This window comes from Penicillium cataractarum (assembly GCF_028827025.1).
Source record: "Penicillium cataractarum strain IBT 29864 chromosome Unknown utg000004l, whole genome shotgun sequence".
Classification (NCBI taxonomy): domain Eukaryota; kingdom Fungi; phylum Ascomycota; class Eurotiomycetes; order Eurotiales; family Aspergillaceae; genus Penicillium; species Penicillium cataractarum.
Genome location: NW_026622740.1, coordinates 1,476,183 through 1,493,136, shown reverse-complemented (window position 1 = coordinate 1,493,136; position 16,954 = coordinate 1,476,183). Strand labels below are relative to the sequence as shown.

Here is a 16,954-nt window from a genome sequence, read left to right as displayed (position 1 = left end):
AGAGTTCAAGCCCACAGAGACCGGCACAGATACGCAACTGATCTGATATGAAACCCACGAGGAATGTAAAATGTCCCACAGAGCCCACAAGATGTGCAGTATTTTGAAGCCCACAGCCCTCAATGTGAAAAGCCCACTTAAAATGTCTGTTGAAGTACTTTGAAAGTACGGAACCCACGCAGCTGCGTCAGTTAGTTGGGGGAGGGGGAAGGGAGAAATGTACTTATTGATATAGAAGCGGTAATACGATGCTTCAGAGAGAAAATGCTAACACGGGAGAAGTGATAGCAGAGAGGTTTGAAGGGATGAAGAGGATGAAGAAGGAAAGAAAAAAAGTGATACGTGGCTGGGGGAAGCTCTTGATAAGAAAAAAAATCTGCAGAAAAAAAAATCAGCGGCTGGCAGAATAGCCCTCCGCCTTCCTCAGGAGGTTAGACCCAGGCACTGCCCAGCAAATGCGGTGGACACTCGGTGGAGACGTGGCGGGTACCTCGGGGCATCTCCTCTTCCACTCGCGACTCGCCCTGCGACCCGGTACAGGACATGTCACTTGGTACTTGTGGTCTCCCGTACTGATCCTCCTGCATCGACCGTTGGTCCCCCCATTCGTCGCTATACTTTGGAACGTCCTTTGAAATCCAAGCTTCTCGCCCTCCGGACTTGTTCCGTGTCGCGCAATTTCATTTTTTTTGTTCGCCTCCCGAGGTCAATGGGCCGTGAAGCCACCTGACCAGTATCGTGATGGCCCCTCCTACTCCCTCCTCACACCGTCCCCGCAGGAAGAGAAAGAACCCGACTGCGCCGGGCTCCAACAACAGCTTGATCGTGGATTTCGGCGATGGGAAACAATCGCCTGCATTCCCCCTGGTCTCATTTTTATGGGCTGCACGGGCGGGTGTCTCGCAATGGCTGATCCTGCCTCTGACGCTCATGGCCGTTGGCTTGTTCCGATGGGCTGTCAGTCTGTGGGGTTACTCTGGTATGGGAATTGGCATAGCTATATGAGTCTGCTTATATCTGACGGATTATAGGATTCAATGTCCCTCCAATGCACGGTGACTTCGAGGCGCAAAGGCATTGGATGGAAATCACCACCCATCTGCCAATGGCCAAATGGTATCTCTACGACTTGCAATACTGGGGTCTGGATTACCCCCCATTGACTGCATACCACAGTTGGTTATGTGGCAAGATGTAAGTCTTTTCTTTACCAGATGCTTAGTCTTTTACAACGGGGCAATTGCTAACGAACAAAGTGGTTCGGCCTTTGATCCTACATGGTTCGCCCTGGATGAGTCCCGAGGAATCGAGGGTCCGGACTTGAAGGTCTATATGCGGGCTACCGTCCTCATCTCCGAATATTTAATCTACGTCCCCGCCGTCGTCACATTCCTCCGTCGTTATACTCGTATGCATGGGGTGCACGCATGGTCCGCCTCGATCGCCCTCGTTGCAATCCTCCTCCAACCGGCCACGATCTTGATTGATCATGGCCACTTCCAGTTCAATACGGTGATGTTGGGCCTCATGGTTGCCAGTTTGGATGCCATCTTGGCCGGACGGATGCTCTGGGCTTGCCTCTTCTTTGTCGGCGCATTGGGCTTCAAGCAGATGGCATTATACTATGCTCCCGTCATGTTCGCCTATCTGTTGGGCGTGTGTGTCTTCCCTCGCATTCGTATCCTGCGGCTCCTCAACATTGCTCTCATTACCCTGGCCGCATTTGCGCTGCTGTTTGCCCCGCTTCTGTATGGAGCTACGACCACCGAGGCTCGAGAGCTCTTTGCGTCCTCGCCACAGCCTCCGCTACTACAATCGCTACCAATCTCTCTCGATAAGAAGTCCGTGGCGTATGCTGTGCTCTTCCAGATGACCCAAACTATCCACCGTATATTCCCATTCGCTCGTGGTCTGTTTGAGGACAAAGTGGCTAATGCCTGGTGTGCTATCCACACGTTCTACAAACTTCACCGCTTCGAGGCCTCGCTGCTACAGCGGGCGTCTCTCGGAGCGACTCTGGCTTCGATCATTGTCCCATGTGCCATCATATTCCGCCACCCCCGGGCCTCCCTCCTGCTTCCCGCTCTTTCTAGTGTCTCGTGGGGCTTCTTCCTCTTCTCCTTCCAAGTGCACGAGAAGAGCGTTCTGCTTCCTCTTCTCCCCATGACCCTCACCTTGGCTGGTGATGGCGGGCTGAGCAAACAGAACCGTGCGTGGGTTGGCTGGGCTAACATTCTGGGCTCATGGACCATGTATCCGCTTTTGAAGCGTGAAGAGCTGCGGTTGCCCTACATTGTCATGACTCTCCTTTGGGCCTACCTGATGGGCCTTCCTCCCACTTCATTCGAGATCTTCCGCAGCCGGGCCTCTCTCGAAGAGACCCCTCTTGAGCCGCGTATCTTTAGCAAGCTCTTACATCTGGCCTTCTATTTGGCCATGATTGGCTGGCATATACTGGAAGCGTTTGTGCCTCCGCCTGCCGGCAAGCCAGATCTCTGGGTGGTTCTCAACGCCCTGATCGGTGCGGCCGGTTTTGGTCTGGCCTACCTCTGGTGTATGTGGAATCTCATCGTCCAATGTCGTGAAATCGACCTTCGGGCAGCCGAGGAGGGAAACCGGAAGAAGAAGCAGTAAGGAAAGTTCTTGGAAGGCTTGTGCCTTCAGTGATACCCCCATTCATCAATGTATTATCATGGAAAATTTTTGTTGCTAGAATAATTCTGTCAGACTACTTCGTTGATAATACAATTTTAGTCAAGGAGATGAGATGATATTTTGGAAGTCTTAGTCTCTATCCAACATAATTTAAAGTACAGTGTAAGCGCGGGTTCTTATGCTACCACTTGAGGTACAAAAGGTCCCATGATATCCGTCATATAAAAGAGAAGAACTCCAGCCCGTAAATGCCAAATGCTATAGTACAGTTGTAGTATTAAACAAGCCAACGATCGACGCTGCCACGGTCTAGACCTTGAAGCCATAGCCGAGCATGCAGGCCTTGTACTGCTCGATCATGGACTTGCACTCTTTGGCGGGATCATCGGACTTGGAGAAAAGCATGCAGTCATCGCGGGCGGTCTTCTCGTCTTTGCAAACGCAGCAGGGCTATATAGAAATGGTAGAGTCAGTCAATGACCGCGCTCTTCGCTTTATGCGACAATGTCTCTTGGAGGAACCTACCTTGGGCTTCTCAGTTTGGGCAGGCTGGGCCTTGGTCTCGGTAGGAGCGGCAGCTTTATCTTTCAGGGGCAAATGTTAGCGGAATAGGTTGCTTGGTCCATTGGCGCAATTCGCCCTTGCGCATTGCACCGGTAGGCGTTGAATAGCGGATCTGCGGGTGTGCATATACGATGGCATTCGGACTTACCACTGGAGGAACCGAAGAGCCACGACATTTTGAAGGTTTTATGGATGCGGTAGGAAGACAATGAGTGAGCGAATGAGTGTACAAAAGGAACGGCTTGCGAGAGAACGAAAGATGTCGGAGCAACGGCGATGGTCTCATCGCAGCATTAATAATCCAGCGCCTGTGGTTCACTCCGCCCGCCGTAGCGATTTTTTTGTTATCGACAAAAACATCCCCAGTGGTTCTTCTTTTTTTTGCCTCCCTCTTCTGCCCCCTGGACATCTGGACTTTCGTCACTCTTTGAGCTTGCTCTTCATTGCTCGTCCTTTTCTTCTCACGTTTCATATCCGTCCTAGTCCCATTACCAATCCTCCAATCCGTTTTTTCTTTTGTTTTCCCCTGAACTTCACACTACCCCGCCATGGCCCCTCCAAAGGTCTTCTCCCTCGAGGGCAAGGGTCTCAAGCTCGACACCGCGGAGGACATTGATGCTCACATCAAGCCTCTTGTTGAGTCCACCGACTACACTGAGATCCGTTTCGCCGGTAACACCCTGGGTGTTGGTGCATCGGAGCGCCTCGCCGCCGTCCTCGCGACCCAAAAGAGCCTCGAGGTTGCCGAGCTCGCCGATATCTTCACCTCGCGCCTCTTGTCCGAGATCCCTCCCGCTTTGAAGTCGCTCCTGGACGCCCTTCTCGAGATCCCCTCCGTCCACACCGTCAATTTGTCCGACAATGCCTTCGGTCTCAACACTCAGGCGCCCCTGGTCGATTTCCTCTCCCGTCACGTTCCCCTCCGCCACCTTATCCTGAACAACAACGGCCTCGGCCCCGCCGCTGGTACCCTGATCGCCGATGCCCTGAGCAAGCTTGCCGAGCGCAAGGAGGAGGCTCGTAAGGAGGGCAAGGAGGTTGCTCAGTTGGAGAGCATCGTCTGTGGACGTAACCGCCTGGAGAATGGTAGTATGGAGGCTTGGGCACGTGCCTACGAGAAGCACGCCGCTGGCATGAAGTCCGTTAAGATGACTCAAAACGGTATTCGCCAGGAGGGTACCTCGCACCTGCTTAAGAATGGTCTGCGTCACTGCAGCACCCTGGAGGTTTTGGATCTGCAGGACAACACTTTCACCGTGATGGGAGCTACTGCGCTGGCTAGTGTTTTGGAGGGCTGGCCCGCTCTGATCGAGCTGGGTGTCGGTGACTGCCTGCTCTCTGCTCGTGGTGGTGTTAAGGTTGCCCAGGCTCTGGCCGCCAACAAGAACCCGAAGGTTCAGACTCTGCGCATGCAGTTCAACGAGATCAAGGCCGACGGTGTCAAGGCTCTCGCCCACGCCGCCAAGACCGCACTCCCCAACCTGCGCCGTGTGGAGCTAAACGGCAACATCTTTTCGGATGAGGATACCAACATTGCCGACCTGCGCGAGCTTTTGGAGGCCCGTCAGGAGGAGCACGGTACCGATGAGGACCCCGAGGATAGCTGGGGTGTGGATGAGCTGGATGAGCTCGAGGAGGAGGAATCTGAAGAGGAAGATGAGGGCGAGGAGGAGGAGGAGGAGGAAGATGAGGAATTCGAGGCCAAGGCTGAGAAGGAGCTCGAGGATGTCGACCGTGCCGAGCAAGAGAAGGTGGCTCAGAAGGTTGACAAGGATGTTGATGAGCTGGCCGAAGCTCTGGGCAAGACCGGTCTGTAGATCCTACTTGGACTGCTGGACTGCCCTTGATTTCCCTTTTTCCCATGAGAGACTGAGTCTGGTGTCGCCGAGTATCTCTGCATCTTGAGGTGTCAACTCCGGCGTCCTGCACAACTCCGATTTTCTTCGCATGAAGCGGTTTTCGCTGGTTCACAGGACTCGTCACCATCAGCGCGATGATGTTCTGACGACCCGACGCCATCTCTCCAAAACTTTCCCCTTACTTCATATACCCTGTTGATGATGACGACTGCACATAATCCCCATTGATATCACCCTTACCATATGCATAGCCCTTCTGAGCTCTGGTGTCTAGGCAGGATACAGGAACAAACTCCATATAGATGTGAATACACCTCCGAGCCTCGCCTAGCAACCATCTCTTACTTGAATATTACCATCTGCTTAGTATTGTTTTTCCGGCTTCTTTTGTAGACTATGTTTGCCCTATCATTTGTCCGCTTGTAGATTTCCACGTTGATGGAGTGAGAAATTACCGAATTGGGAAGCCTCGTCTTGGCATTCAAACCTCGGAGCTTCCCACGCCTCGAACCTCTCAAGACTCTTTCAACTCTTCCCCGTGCAACGCAGACTCTTCTCTCGACACTTCACTCCTTTACCGGCTTACAAGCACTCGTTTTGCTACCTCGTCACACTACTCTCGAGTGTGCTCTTGGGGTAAGTGCCCGCGCAAAGCGCCCCTCTTCACCCTGCCCTCGCCTATAAACCACTCTCCCGCGGTCGCAAACACGTTGAAGAAGCGCATTCTGTCGAAGACCCATTTCTTGGATAATCTTCTGTCTTTGCGACTCCTATAAACAAAGTGGGAAGGTGGACACGTGCCACTTGGAATTTGCAGGCTACTTCAGTCTGGACAGTGTTGCAGACTGCGGCGAGCAAGAAAATTATTCATGGGAGCTTTTTGCAATGGATCCTTCCTTTCCATGGCCATTACAGGACTGCGCATGCAGTATTACTTGACTGTGATCAAGGCCGGGCTTCCGCAAACCCCGCGACAATGATATCACGTTGTGAAGGTATTGAAACGTCTCGCTAACGGTTTCACTATACAGGCTGAGCCGACTTGAACCTCCTCTTTCACAAACGTACACGGTATTTGCACGACTAGCCTCGACAGCGGTCCTCTCCACCCACCTCCCCACGCCGCGGCCATGGATGCCAAAGAGATTGAGGCCAAGGCGAAAGCCTTGACCAAGGCCGCTACGCAGAATGAGCCCGCGCCCACGATTCTCAACATGCTCAAGGAGATCCAACAAGGTGTCAAGGCGACTGAGGACCTGTTGCGACAGACCCGTATCGGTATCATTGTCAACAAATTCAAGCAACACAAGTCCCCCGAGGTGGCACGGCTATCGAGTGAGATTGTCTCAAAGTGGCGGGTTGAGGTCAGCAAGCAGAAGCAGGGCGGCGCATCAGCAGCGAGTCGCGGCTCGAGTTCGCCTCGACCAGCACAGAATGGCACCGGCACATCCACACCCGCGGCAGCGACCCCGTCCGATAAGGCGTCCAAATTGTCCGTGCCGCCAGACAAGCGCACATGGAAGGCCGATGGGGTGGACACGGCTGTGACGGGGAACCGAGTGCGCGACAGCTGCACGGGATTGATGTACGATGGATTGTGTCTGGGCTCGACCGAGTCGCCCAAGACCGTGGTCGCCAAGGCATCTGCCGTTGAGAATGCGGCATTCAAGCTGCTGGGCCCGGAGACTAAGGAGCAATACCGGACCAAGATACGCAGTTTGTTCCAGAACTTGAAGAACAAGTCGAACCCGAACTTGCGTACCCGCGTGCTTGCGGGCGATATCACTCCGGATGATTTCGTGCGGATGACCTCGGATGAGCTGCGGTCTGCAGAGCAACGCGAAGCCGATGCTAAGATCAAGAAGTTGAACATGGACAAGGCTATGGTGGGTCAGCCTGAGCGCAGTATCAGTACTAGCTTGCAGTGCGGCAAGTGTGGCCAGCGTAAGGTGACCTACACCGAGGCGCAGACTCGCGCTGCTGATGAGCCGATGACTCTGTTCTGTACGTGTTTGAACTGCGGCAAGTCCTGGCGCCAGTGATTTGAATGAGATGCGGGACTTATCGGTCTCAAGCTTGTTCAAGAGTTTATCTACGAGTTTTCTGTTAAGAGAAGGCTGAAGTGCTCGTGTCAAGCAAAAGAAGGGGAAGGTCTTATTCTTCTACCCCCCTCTACGTGTTTTTTGTATCTTTTCCTTGTGTCTCTCTTAATGGAGTTTCCTATTCGATGCGTTTCGTGACCCTTGCTTTCTCTATGAAGGCCGGCACTGGAGTTTGCGGGCTTTTTTGGGGACGTGATTTGATGTGTCTATTGCTGGGGGGATTGTTAGCCCCGAGTATGCACGAGAGAGAATATCTCTCGACCGGGCTTAGCCATAGATTGAGATATCTATTTTGAAAGATACCTTTCTCCTTGTACAAGAAACTAAAACCGAGAATGATAAATTGTTGTGTATGTGTAGCCTCCGAACGTCATGGTTATGTAAGTTGCATCATTCCACCACCAACTACAGTCTTTTATAGCTCCGTCTCTTCTACAAAGATAAACACATTAACCTATATCTCATACACTATATTGGAACCTCCAGTACATTCTAAACACTAAAACCTACAATCTCAAACACACCTCTACAAAATGACCCCGCGCCCAACCCTCCTCTCCCCAATCCAATCCTTCCTCAAAGCCCTAACATCCCCCCCAACATCCCCAACCTACATATCCACCCTCCTCTCAACCTTCACAATCGATCCACCCCCCTGCATCCACGAACACGGTCTCCCCCAACTAGCCCCCTTTCCTCGGCCGCACCTTCACCGGCACAGACGGGATAGCCCGGTACTTCGAGCTACTCGCCGAGTCCCTCGCCATCTGCGATATGACCTTCGAGCCCGACGAGGCCTGGCTAGTCGACGACGCCTGTATGGCGGTCGTCCTGCGCGGCCGCGCGCAGTTTAAGTGGATGAGTACCGGGCAGGGGTGGGATGAGACGTTTATTTATCGGATCGCGCTTGCGGAGGAGAAGGGGGGTGATGTTGGTGGTGGTGTTGATATGGCGAGGACGGGGGTTAGTACCGCTACCGCCGGCGATGGCGATGGGAAAGGGAAGAGCAGGCTTAAGGTCGTTGAGTATCAGGTCTGGGCTGATAGTGGTGCGGCGTATTTGGCGCGGATGGGCAAGTTGGGGGATTTGATGGGTGAGAAGGGGGGGCTGGAGGGGATTTATTTTGCGGATGGGGATGGGGATGGGGAGGAGGCTATTGGGGATAAGGAGATGGAGGAGAGGAAGATGGTGGGTAGGGAGACGCAGAGTTCGTTGAATCGGAAGAGGAGTGGGTATGAGGATGTTCTTGGGGCTGGGTTGAATGTTTATGGGAGTTGTGGGTGAGATAGAGGGAGGTACTATGAGGGTTGCCGTTATAGATTGATAGAGAGATTGATGGGGTTGATTCTAGGGTCCCCGTTACTATTGTCGTGTTCTTTATGCTTTCATTCTATCAGGCGAGAAAGTCTTCTTCTAGTAGAGAGTTAGACACATTGAGCCTTATACAGTATCTCCTCCGGTTAGCGTCCTCCTTTGTTGAGCTACGAGATAGGTATGAATTTTCATTCATGGCTACATTTCGGGCATTGCGTGGTATCATTCTTGGTAGGCTTCAATAAGTATGCACAGCATAAAGTGGTGTTCTCTACTATGAAGAGCACCTGGAATCTAAGATTGGATACCGAGCCCCACTCTACAGCCTACTCCACTATAATTGTGTTCCAGATGATCAAGATGCATAACAAAGAGTATGCATCATTCTCTATCATTATTCTTTCAATTCTTCTATGAGAGGAGTTCCTATCCCGTCTAATCAACACCCCCTTCCTCTCCCCGGCCGAAGAGAGAAACCGTCGTAGAAGCAGATCCCAGATCCACCTCCAGTGGCAATCCCTCGCCCTTCCCACGCCGATAAATGATCCAAACCCGACGAATCATCTCCGCGAAACACGAATAGTGCGAGGGATCCTACCCCTCAAACACATTGTGATTCAACTCCACCCCCATATCCTTAGCCATATGCTGCAACTGCGCTTCAATATCGTCCTCCATTCCACCGCCCAGTCTCAGGAATTGCCGGATCTTGGTGAACCAGAAAAACACGTCACTCGAGAAAAGCACGATGCGGAATACAACGTGACGTCCCAAGTTGCGGATCTTCTCGGATAAGGGCAAATCGGGCGCGTCAACGAGTGCGCGGGATGCCCAGATTCCCGTGATCTTTACACGGTTCACTGGTGATCCCAGGAACTGGTTGTTGCCCTGGACGATGCGCAGGTTACGGCCGATGAAGATAAGTTCGCGGGGCCACTTGTTCTCATCGCCGAGGATCTCGCGGATTGCCTTGCGGGCTGCTTGTTGCATCTCGTAGTGGCGCTCGGCACGCTCGTGTTTGCTGAGTCCTTCGATACCGCGCTGCGTGGACATGTCGCCACCGCGGTAGGGGCGTAGTAGTGTTGCGGAGGCGAAGATATCGGCATTGTTAACCCCCCAGCCCTTGGCAATCTCGCTCAGTGTGCGGTTGTCAAAGGTAAGCAGGGCTTTCCAGAACCGGGCGTACTGGTGTCGGAAGGTGGGCTCCATGTGGATGTAGAGCCCGTGGTCGATAAGGACCAGTTCTGGCTGGCCGGAGGGCTTTCGGCGGATGAAGATGTTTCCTGGATGGGGATCGCAGTGGACCCAGCCAAAGAGGAACATCTGTGCGGAGAAGAGGTCGACCATAGTCGTCATCACGTCTTTAAGAGAGACGCCTAATCCACCACGGTTATTCGGGCCCTTCCAGTGATTGCGCTCGGGCTTGAGCTTGGCTGCCTGGGCATTTCGGGCGTTGCGGGTATTTTGTGGTGCGGATGTGCTCTGCGGAGAGTCCAGCGGAGTTCCGTGGCATCCAGGACTACCCTGTCGCCAGCCACCACGCCAGGGACGAGTGATGGACTCTTTATCCCAGAGCCGCACACCCTCAATCCACTCGGCAGTCATGACTCGCCTAGAGCTCAGCTCTCGGTACACTTTAGGGATGTACACGCGATCACGTAGACGAGGCTCAGCGGCAATCAGTCTAGCCATAGTCTCGGAGTTGGTAGCCTCGTTCTCAAAATCCGTCTCCAGCGAGAGCCTCTCGCTGATATAAGGGACCAGACTGTAGAAAGGGATATCAAACAGCTTGCTGTAGATAAAGGTAACAACTCTATAAAAACAGTCAGTTTCAAATGCCAAATGACAACCCACTGATAGACAAAGTGCGTAGACTTACTTGAATGCCCACAGATCCCAAACGAGTTGCTGTTCGATTTCATGTTTCTGGATCTTGATCGCAACCTCGCGGCCATCCTGTAAACGAGCCCAATGTACCTGCGCAACACTAGCACTCGCCCGTGCTCTCCGTTCCATAACGCCCTTTCCAGGCTCGCCGTCAAAGGAGACTCCAAACACCTCTTCAGGCGACTTGCCAAAGTCCTCCCGAATCACCTTCTCAACATCCTTCCAGTCATTCTGCGGGGCATCGTCAAACATGCGCGAGAACATGGCCTGGAACTCCGGAGGCAAAATTGCAGACTGCATGGCAATCGCCTGTCCCATTTTCAAGTACAACCCCCCATTGTGACGTAGCAGATCCGATAACCGCTCGGCATTACGAGCATGTACGGCCGCAATGGAACTCGCCAGCGGTGGGTGAGGCCGGAAATTAACCTTGTAGTCTAGTGCAACGAGCAAACCCACCGAGAACGTCCGGACCGTTCTCGTCAGCGACGAGGCGTAGAATTGCGAGTCAACCCCGTAGGCGATTCCCGTGGCGATGGAGACGTAGAATAGTCGCCGCAGCCATTTTCGTGTGCGGGTATAGGTCTTTGCCGGGGTGGGTTTTCCAAGTGAGCTTGGTGATGGAGGGAGGAAGGGTTGGAATTCGCCTGCGTGGACTAAGCGACGAGGTTGAGGGCGCCAGAGGCCGTGAGGTCGGGGTGGAAGAGGCAGCCGCACGGAGCGGAGGAGCGTCGCGTGGGCCATGAAGTGGGTGGTGGGGATGCGATTAGCGCATGGTGCGTAGGGGAATTGATGGGATGAAAAGAGAGTATGAAGATTTATCTCTTGAGGGAAAAGAGGGTGGTTGGAAATAGAAGGAAAGGGAAAGAGGAAGAGAAAAGAGTCAGCGTTGCGGAGTTTCGATTGCGATCGATCTGGACGTCATCCTCCGCCGCGGAGTTTGGAGATTTCGGAGAAACCGGACTCGGGCCAACGAGGAGTCCGAGAAGGAGATTAGAGTGATATTTTGAGTATACAAGATATCGAGATTAATATAGTAGATTTCAAAAATAAATTACAATTCCTCATGTTTCACCTCTTCCTCCAGTACCTTCTCCTTCTGTATCTCCTCCTGCCTCGGCATTGACTTGGATTCCAACTGATTGCACACGCTCGCATACTCGCGCATGTTATTCGGAATAGTCACATCCCACAACTCATCCCCCTGTAAATACTGATATTGCTCCTTGCACGCCGCATCCGAAGCCATCGGCAGTAGAATGGGGATATGCTTAATAGACGCCTTAAAGAAGTAGCGCTTAAAGCAGTTGCCAAAATCCGCCAGCGTCACCGGATCAGAGCAAATGTGTCGTCCCCCCAGCATCGGCCCGCATTGATCTTTGATGATAGTCGCGACATCGTCGCCCATCTTGAGCAATGCCTCTTCTTTGTGGGGGACGTTCATGCGCTTCATCATGCTGCGCACCGCGGGGACAAAGCTGTTGTTGCGAGTCCAGAGGTCCCAGTGGGGGACGGTCGGTTGACAGCCCCGTTCACAGATTTCGGTCTGGAAGAGGTTGAATAGGTGGCTTGGTCGGCCGACGAGTGCGGATGCGACTTTGATACATGACAGGCCGACGGCGTTGGCGGGGGTGAGGGCGAGGAAGAGGAGGAGGAGGATGCGATCGAGGCAGATGCGCATGGTGGCGACTGTTGACTGAAGACTGCGTAGGCTGTAGAGGGAGAGCGAGGAGGATTCAGGGTGAATAGACAGGGGTAGGATCGTGGATTGACTGGATGAGTGATGCGTCTCTTGACCAGCTTGTTGTCAGTCAACGAAGAAGCTCGACTTTGATTCCCCGCGATCGAGTGGAGAGAGTGCGGAGTGGAAAGGACGAGGCGATGGTCCTTTTTTTAGTCTTTCGGCTTGGGGATCCACCGGATGGCCGAGCCTCCGGGTTTTATGCATTTTCATCACATTCGATCTTCAGACCTTCAGATCTCTGCTCGATCTGTCTAGTGGTTGATCACTTTGCAATATACAGGATTGAACTCAGCTCAGGTTTAGGAAACCACCGACCGCAATCTGACACTCATATTAAGTGGACATCCAGTCATCGCCAGCCCCACTACTCGAGCCACAAACAATCTCCAGCCTATCATCAAAGAGTCACCAACCACAGACCACCGAATAATCAACATTGACAGTCTTGTTCAGCCTCGCTGTGAAGAACCCAACGCGGAAAGTGTACATCGCGACCACGCGGCAATCATTTCAAGCTGACGTATTTATGTCCAAGGCTGAGCCCGAATTCTGACCATCAAAAACACTTCACCCCATCTGAATTCCACATCTTCACAGTCGAATCTCGAATCTCGAAAATGAACTCCCTCCACCTTCAAGAAGTGGACTCCCTCGAGGCCATCGTCATCATCGATAATGAGCTTGATCCAATATCCCCGCCGGCACCTAATACCGTCCAGGTTGCCGGAAATCTAGGCACTATCGGAATGAACTCGATGCATAAACTGACCGATCGCGGTAGTGCTTGCAAAGAGTTGCGGATGGAGGATATCTGTTGTTCTGCACATGGATTGTCTATCTTGGTGGTAAGATGAATATGTGCTCTTTTTCCCTACCTCCTGGCTTATACGTAGCCCGATGGGGTGGTGCTGTGATTGTATAGACTGCAACCAAAGGAGATCAAAAGCATGCCGTGCTCTTCGATGCTGGTCCTGAAGAGGATGCGTGGGAGAGGAATGTGAAGCGATTACGGCCGGATCTGGCTTCGGTCGAGGTGATTCAGTTATCGCATTGGCATCGAGATCACTCAGGTAATACTGGCCATGACATGATAGCATCAACATGTATCATTCCTCGTGCTAACTTAGTATAGGTGGTCTTGGTCGAGCTATTCGCATGATTAAAGACGCTAAACAAAGCAGTAGACGCTCAGATGATCTGGTAGTGGACCTACACCCAGATCGACCAGTGTATCGTGGTATCGCTCTGCCCGAACATATCATATCTCTCGAGGCTGATCCCACCTTTGACGAGCTAACCGACGCTGGTGCCGTCGTGAGCAAGTCAAGTGAAGCACACACAATCCTCGACGACATGTTTTTGATCTCTGGAGAAATTCCACGACTCACGCCATACGAGACCGGTCTTAAAAATGCAGTGCGGTATGATCCCGAGGAAAACGACTGGTTCTCAGATGAACTTATCACAGACGAACGCTTCCTCGCCTGTAACATCAAAGGTAAGCATTACATCCTCCGTGGTCATCGCGAATGCCTATTCAGCACATCTCATCTCATCTTCCACAGGAAAAGGAATAGTCGTCTTCACAGGCTGCAGCCACGCCGGCGTCGTCAACACCACAAAGAACGCCCTCGAACTCATCGGTACCGATGTCCCCCTCCACGCAGTAGTCGGTGGCTTCCATCTTGCCATGAGCGACGATGCACAGGTTCAGAGTACTGTGTCAGACCTGAAACGCCTTGATCCTGCGGTGCTCATGCCGGGACACTGCTCGGGTTGGCGGGCTAAATTTGCGATCGAGAAACACATGCCTGGTACATTGGTTCCCTGTACCGTGGGCATTAAGATTACTTTCTAGACCTACTATCCATATAGAGTCATGCACTTCTTCTCCGATCTTGTGCGAAGCGTCCCGCTGATTGAATCCGATCCGATCGAATTCAATCTTCAGCTACGGTATGCAGGACGACCGTTCCTTGTATTTCCCGGTACAATACAATGTACATAACCTACAATCTCCACGTGCGCAATCAGATCCAGGGTCCGATTACCGATATAATTACCGTATCGAAGTGGCATGCTCGGGTGTTGCTCCTTGCAAGGGATGGATCGGATCGTACTGTATTATTACGGTGCTCGGCTTGCTTTGCTCTTTGTTCGATCAAATTTTGGTGTAATTATCTCATTGTTATTACCCCCTTGCTGCATTACTGGTCCTCTCGATTGGGAGAATGTGGGAAGGGGGTTGGGTTAAGGTTGTGTTGGTTATCTAGATTGCCGTTTTGGGTTTGGTGCACTTGACGGGTTTCCATGATTGTGCTGTGTTGATGGAGAGTGACGTTGTTTGAGGTATAGCGAATAAATTTGATACTCATGATGGTTTTTTGATTTGATATGGGATCAAAGATCGAGGTACATGAGGTGGTCTCCATTCGATGGGTGAATATCCAGTTACAGAACCCGCGACCCGCTTCAAGATATATATATACTCGACCACCTCAGTGCTGCGAAGAAAACGATATATGTCAACAACATCCAGGTATTTGCCGATATAGTATACAATACATTTAGTCTCGAGAAATACACGATAGTTACATTTCAATTAGCTGTGACTGAGAGATGATCTTGAACGATGAAGACCCAAACCTGAGGTTTGTGAAGGTATCCCGAAGATGTGGGCGTCCATAGATAGGGATGGATATACATGCAAATGTGAACGAGGACTGCGACCAATGCAAGATGGCTGAGCTGTAAACACACATCAAATAATCCACAGGTTCAAAGTCTATGCGTTCACTCTAGAATCGACTGCTAAACCAAGGAAAACCATTTCCAAGTCGGTATCGGCTGCTGGGCATCAAAAGTTGAAGACTATACTCGACTACTTCGACGGTAGCTGCCACGGCGTCAAGGCATCAAAACAATTGGAGACACTCTCAAATCCAGTGATTGAGTTGCCGAGTTGTAATCCTCACGGGCACGACACTCAGCCAAGACCTTTCACAACACCCACAGCCTAACACTCCATACAGAAGCTCAACAACAACGCATACTGCCATCTAGGTTTCCAGCACCGCAGATCAATTCAAACAAAAGAATCTAACCACAAAATACCATTCTCGGCGCGGTATTCGACATCCATACAACGCCGAGGAGGCAACCATATACAGCGTCTACAATACCGACCACGTCCACGCCCAAAGTAGCAACTGACGTCGTACACTGCATACTAAGCACAGTGTACAGCCCCCGCCAAGTGTCAATCATAAGAAGAAACATACATGAGTAGTACGTATAGATATCTCGTAAAGATAAGTGTAATCAGACTTCCGACCTTATCTCGACGACCCTTACTGGCACTCGTTTCGCTTAATCTCTACACTCCACCCCGCTGCAGGACGATCAGGGGAAAAACAATAGTTTCTCCGTGCTTATGCAACATCGATCTTCTGGGGAAAAAGCAAAGGGGGGAGGAGTGAGGCGCGCGCCGAGAAGTGTATGCCCGCCAAGACGATAATGCGGGTGGGAAGCACGGTGTGATTCTTGGCGCTGTTATGGTCACTCGTCAGGGGACGGAAAAGATACAGTACCAGGATACTGTAGTGCATGAGTACAATGCAATACATAAGTATACAGACTTGTATTAGCTTTGCTATGTATGTACGTGCATGAAGCTGACATGCAATCAAGGGGTGGAGAGAGTTCCATTGGACTATTGTGTTTATTGTATGTAACCCCACGGGTGCCGAATCGGGGAGTATTACGAGTTTTTACATACATAACTCGAGATACAACAGCTATGTATACGGTGCACGGAGGACAGCCAAGAAAGATGCAAAGTCGATCGTCGACTAGGATCTTCTTTTTGGACAGCATTGGCGCCAAGAAGTGATTGCCCGGAGGGGAGCGGTGCTTTGCAGAGTGGGATTTAGAATATCGGGCAGTTCGTTGCGACAATGGCGATAAGCCGGACATTTGTAATTGGATATCTTATGACGTTGCTTCTTCCGGGGTATATTTCGGGCGTATATAGTTGCGGCCAAGATCCAATACTAAGAAACAGATCGAGGCACTATCCGGTGTATGGAGTCGAATTGGGAGATCTGGGGTAGACTAAGAAAAGTCCGTCGATCATGAGACTGCCTTTTTTGGATACAAACTCAATTTATTGTCATCAAGTGATGCCTACTTTCACCCAGCCAAGTGTTGCAGTGGATCGAGAACTCAATATTAGGCTCACGTTGACTTCATAGCTCAGATACAAGATGTGCTAGTTTAGTTTAAGCATGGCCGTCTCATCCGAGATATCCTATCGCGAGAATGCCGAGCATAATTTGAATATGATTCGGTGAGCATAAAAGTATGTATTGAACCCTTGGTTGGTAAGTTCCTCGGCAGCATTGGCGATCCTAGAGCATATATCCCTGTTATGCTTGGCATACGAGCATAAAGCCAAGTCCCAAGACACGCAGTGCATCCGCTATACGTATACTAAACAATGAACATGAAAAATAATACGAAGTCCAAATACCTCTATCCGTATCCCTCGATCTGCTTGAGCAATTACGAGGCCAAGAGCTGCTGTGCAGTGACACAGCCTCCTCCTGTAGAAGTGATAACTCGTAGCCTGCTAGGCAGTCGCGTAGCTATCATTCACCGCAAAGCAAAGCTCATCTCGAAGAACTAACAATAGCAACATAAACACATCCCTCCTGCATCATTTCGTCATAACCCCGTCCAAGCTCGACCCGAATAGCCGGGGACACATGAGATCGGCAGGTCGTTCACGAAGGACCGAATATCATGTCACGGCACGTTTCAAGCAGTCG

General features: G+C 51.6%; 8 protein-coding genes across 8 annotated transcripts; 5 read left to right on the top strand and 3 right to left on the bottom strand.

Annotated features, from left to right (window-relative positions):
* Nucleotides 1–741: 741 nt before the first annotated feature.
* N7496_005087 (dolichyl-P-Glc:Man(9)GlcNAc(2)-PP-dolichol alpha-1,3-glucosyltransferase ALG6) lies at nucleotides 742–2,634 on the top strand (the record flags this gene model as incomplete). The annotated part of the gene is made up of 3 exons (XM_056698016.1): nucleotides 742–979; nucleotides 1,032–1,194; nucleotides 1,257–2,634. The coding sequence occupies 3 exons, from the start codon at nucleotides 742–744 to the stop codon at nucleotides 2,632–2,634; spliced, it is 1,779 nt and encodes a 592-aa protein (XP_056556541.1).
* A 330-nt stretch (nucleotides 2,635–2,964) lies between these two features.
* Nucleotides 2,965–3,395, bottom strand: N7496_005086 (copper metallochaperone COX17; the record flags this gene model as incomplete). Its single annotated transcript, XM_056698015.1, has 3 exons — nucleotides 2,965–3,105; nucleotides 3,181–3,239; nucleotides 3,368–3,395. The coding sequence occupies 3 exons, from the start codon at nucleotides 3,393–3,395 to the stop codon at nucleotides 2,965–2,967; spliced, it is 228 nt and encodes a 75-aa protein (XP_056556540.1).
* Nucleotides 3,396–3,767: 372 nt separating this feature from the next.
* N7496_005085 (GTPase-activating protein RNA1) lies at nucleotides 3,768–5,036 on the top strand (the record flags this gene model as incomplete). The annotated part of the gene is made up of 1 exon (XM_056698014.1): nucleotides 3,768–5,036. The coding sequence occupies one exon, from the start codon at nucleotides 3,768–3,770 to the stop codon at nucleotides 5,034–5,036; it is 1,269 nt and encodes a 422-aa protein (XP_056556539.1).
* A 1,172-nt stretch (nucleotides 5,037–6,208) lies between these two features.
* N7496_005084 (transcription elongation factor DST1) lies at nucleotides 6,209–7,120 on the top strand (the record flags this gene model as incomplete). Its single annotated transcript, XM_056698013.1, has 1 exon — nucleotides 6,209–7,120. One exon carries the CDS (start codon nucleotides 6,209–6,211, stop codon nucleotides 7,118–7,120), a length of 912 nt encoding a protein of 303 aa, XP_056556538.1.
* An 834-nt stretch (nucleotides 7,121–7,954) lies between these two features.
* On the top strand, nucleotides 7,955–8,464 carry N7496_005083 (uncharacterized protein; the record flags this gene model as incomplete). The annotated part of the gene is made up of 1 exon (XM_056698012.1): nucleotides 7,955–8,464. One exon carries the CDS (start codon nucleotides 7,955–7,957, stop codon nucleotides 8,462–8,464), a length of 510 nt encoding a protein of 169 aa, XP_056556537.1.
* Nucleotides 8,465–9,088: 624 nt separating this feature from the next.
* Nucleotides 9,089–11,125, bottom strand: N7496_005082 (ABC1 kinase family protein; the record flags this gene model as incomplete). Its single annotated transcript, XM_056698011.1, has 2 exons — nucleotides 9,089–10,307; nucleotides 10,374–11,125. 2 exons carry the CDS (start codon nucleotides 11,123–11,125, stop codon nucleotides 9,089–9,091), a joined length of 1,971 nt encoding a protein of 656 aa, XP_056556536.1.
* A 310-nt stretch (nucleotides 11,126–11,435) lies between these two features.
* N7496_005081 (uncharacterized protein) lies at nucleotides 11,436–12,062 on the bottom strand (the record flags this gene model as incomplete). The annotated part of the gene is made up of 1 exon (XM_056698010.1): nucleotides 11,436–12,062. One exon carries the CDS (start codon nucleotides 12,060–12,062, stop codon nucleotides 11,436–11,438), a length of 627 nt encoding a protein of 208 aa, XP_056556535.1.
* A 680-nt stretch (nucleotides 12,063–12,742) lies between these two features.
* Nucleotides 12,743–13,983, top strand: N7496_005080 (MBL fold metallo-hydrolase; the record flags this gene model as incomplete). The annotated part of the gene is made up of 4 exons (XM_056698009.1): nucleotides 12,743–12,970; nucleotides 13,048–13,195; nucleotides 13,258–13,623; nucleotides 13,691–13,983. The coding sequence occupies 4 exons, from the start codon at nucleotides 12,743–12,745 to the stop codon at nucleotides 13,981–13,983; spliced, it is 1,035 nt and encodes a 344-aa protein (XP_056556534.1).
* Nucleotides 13,984–16,954: the final 2,971 nt, after the last annotated feature.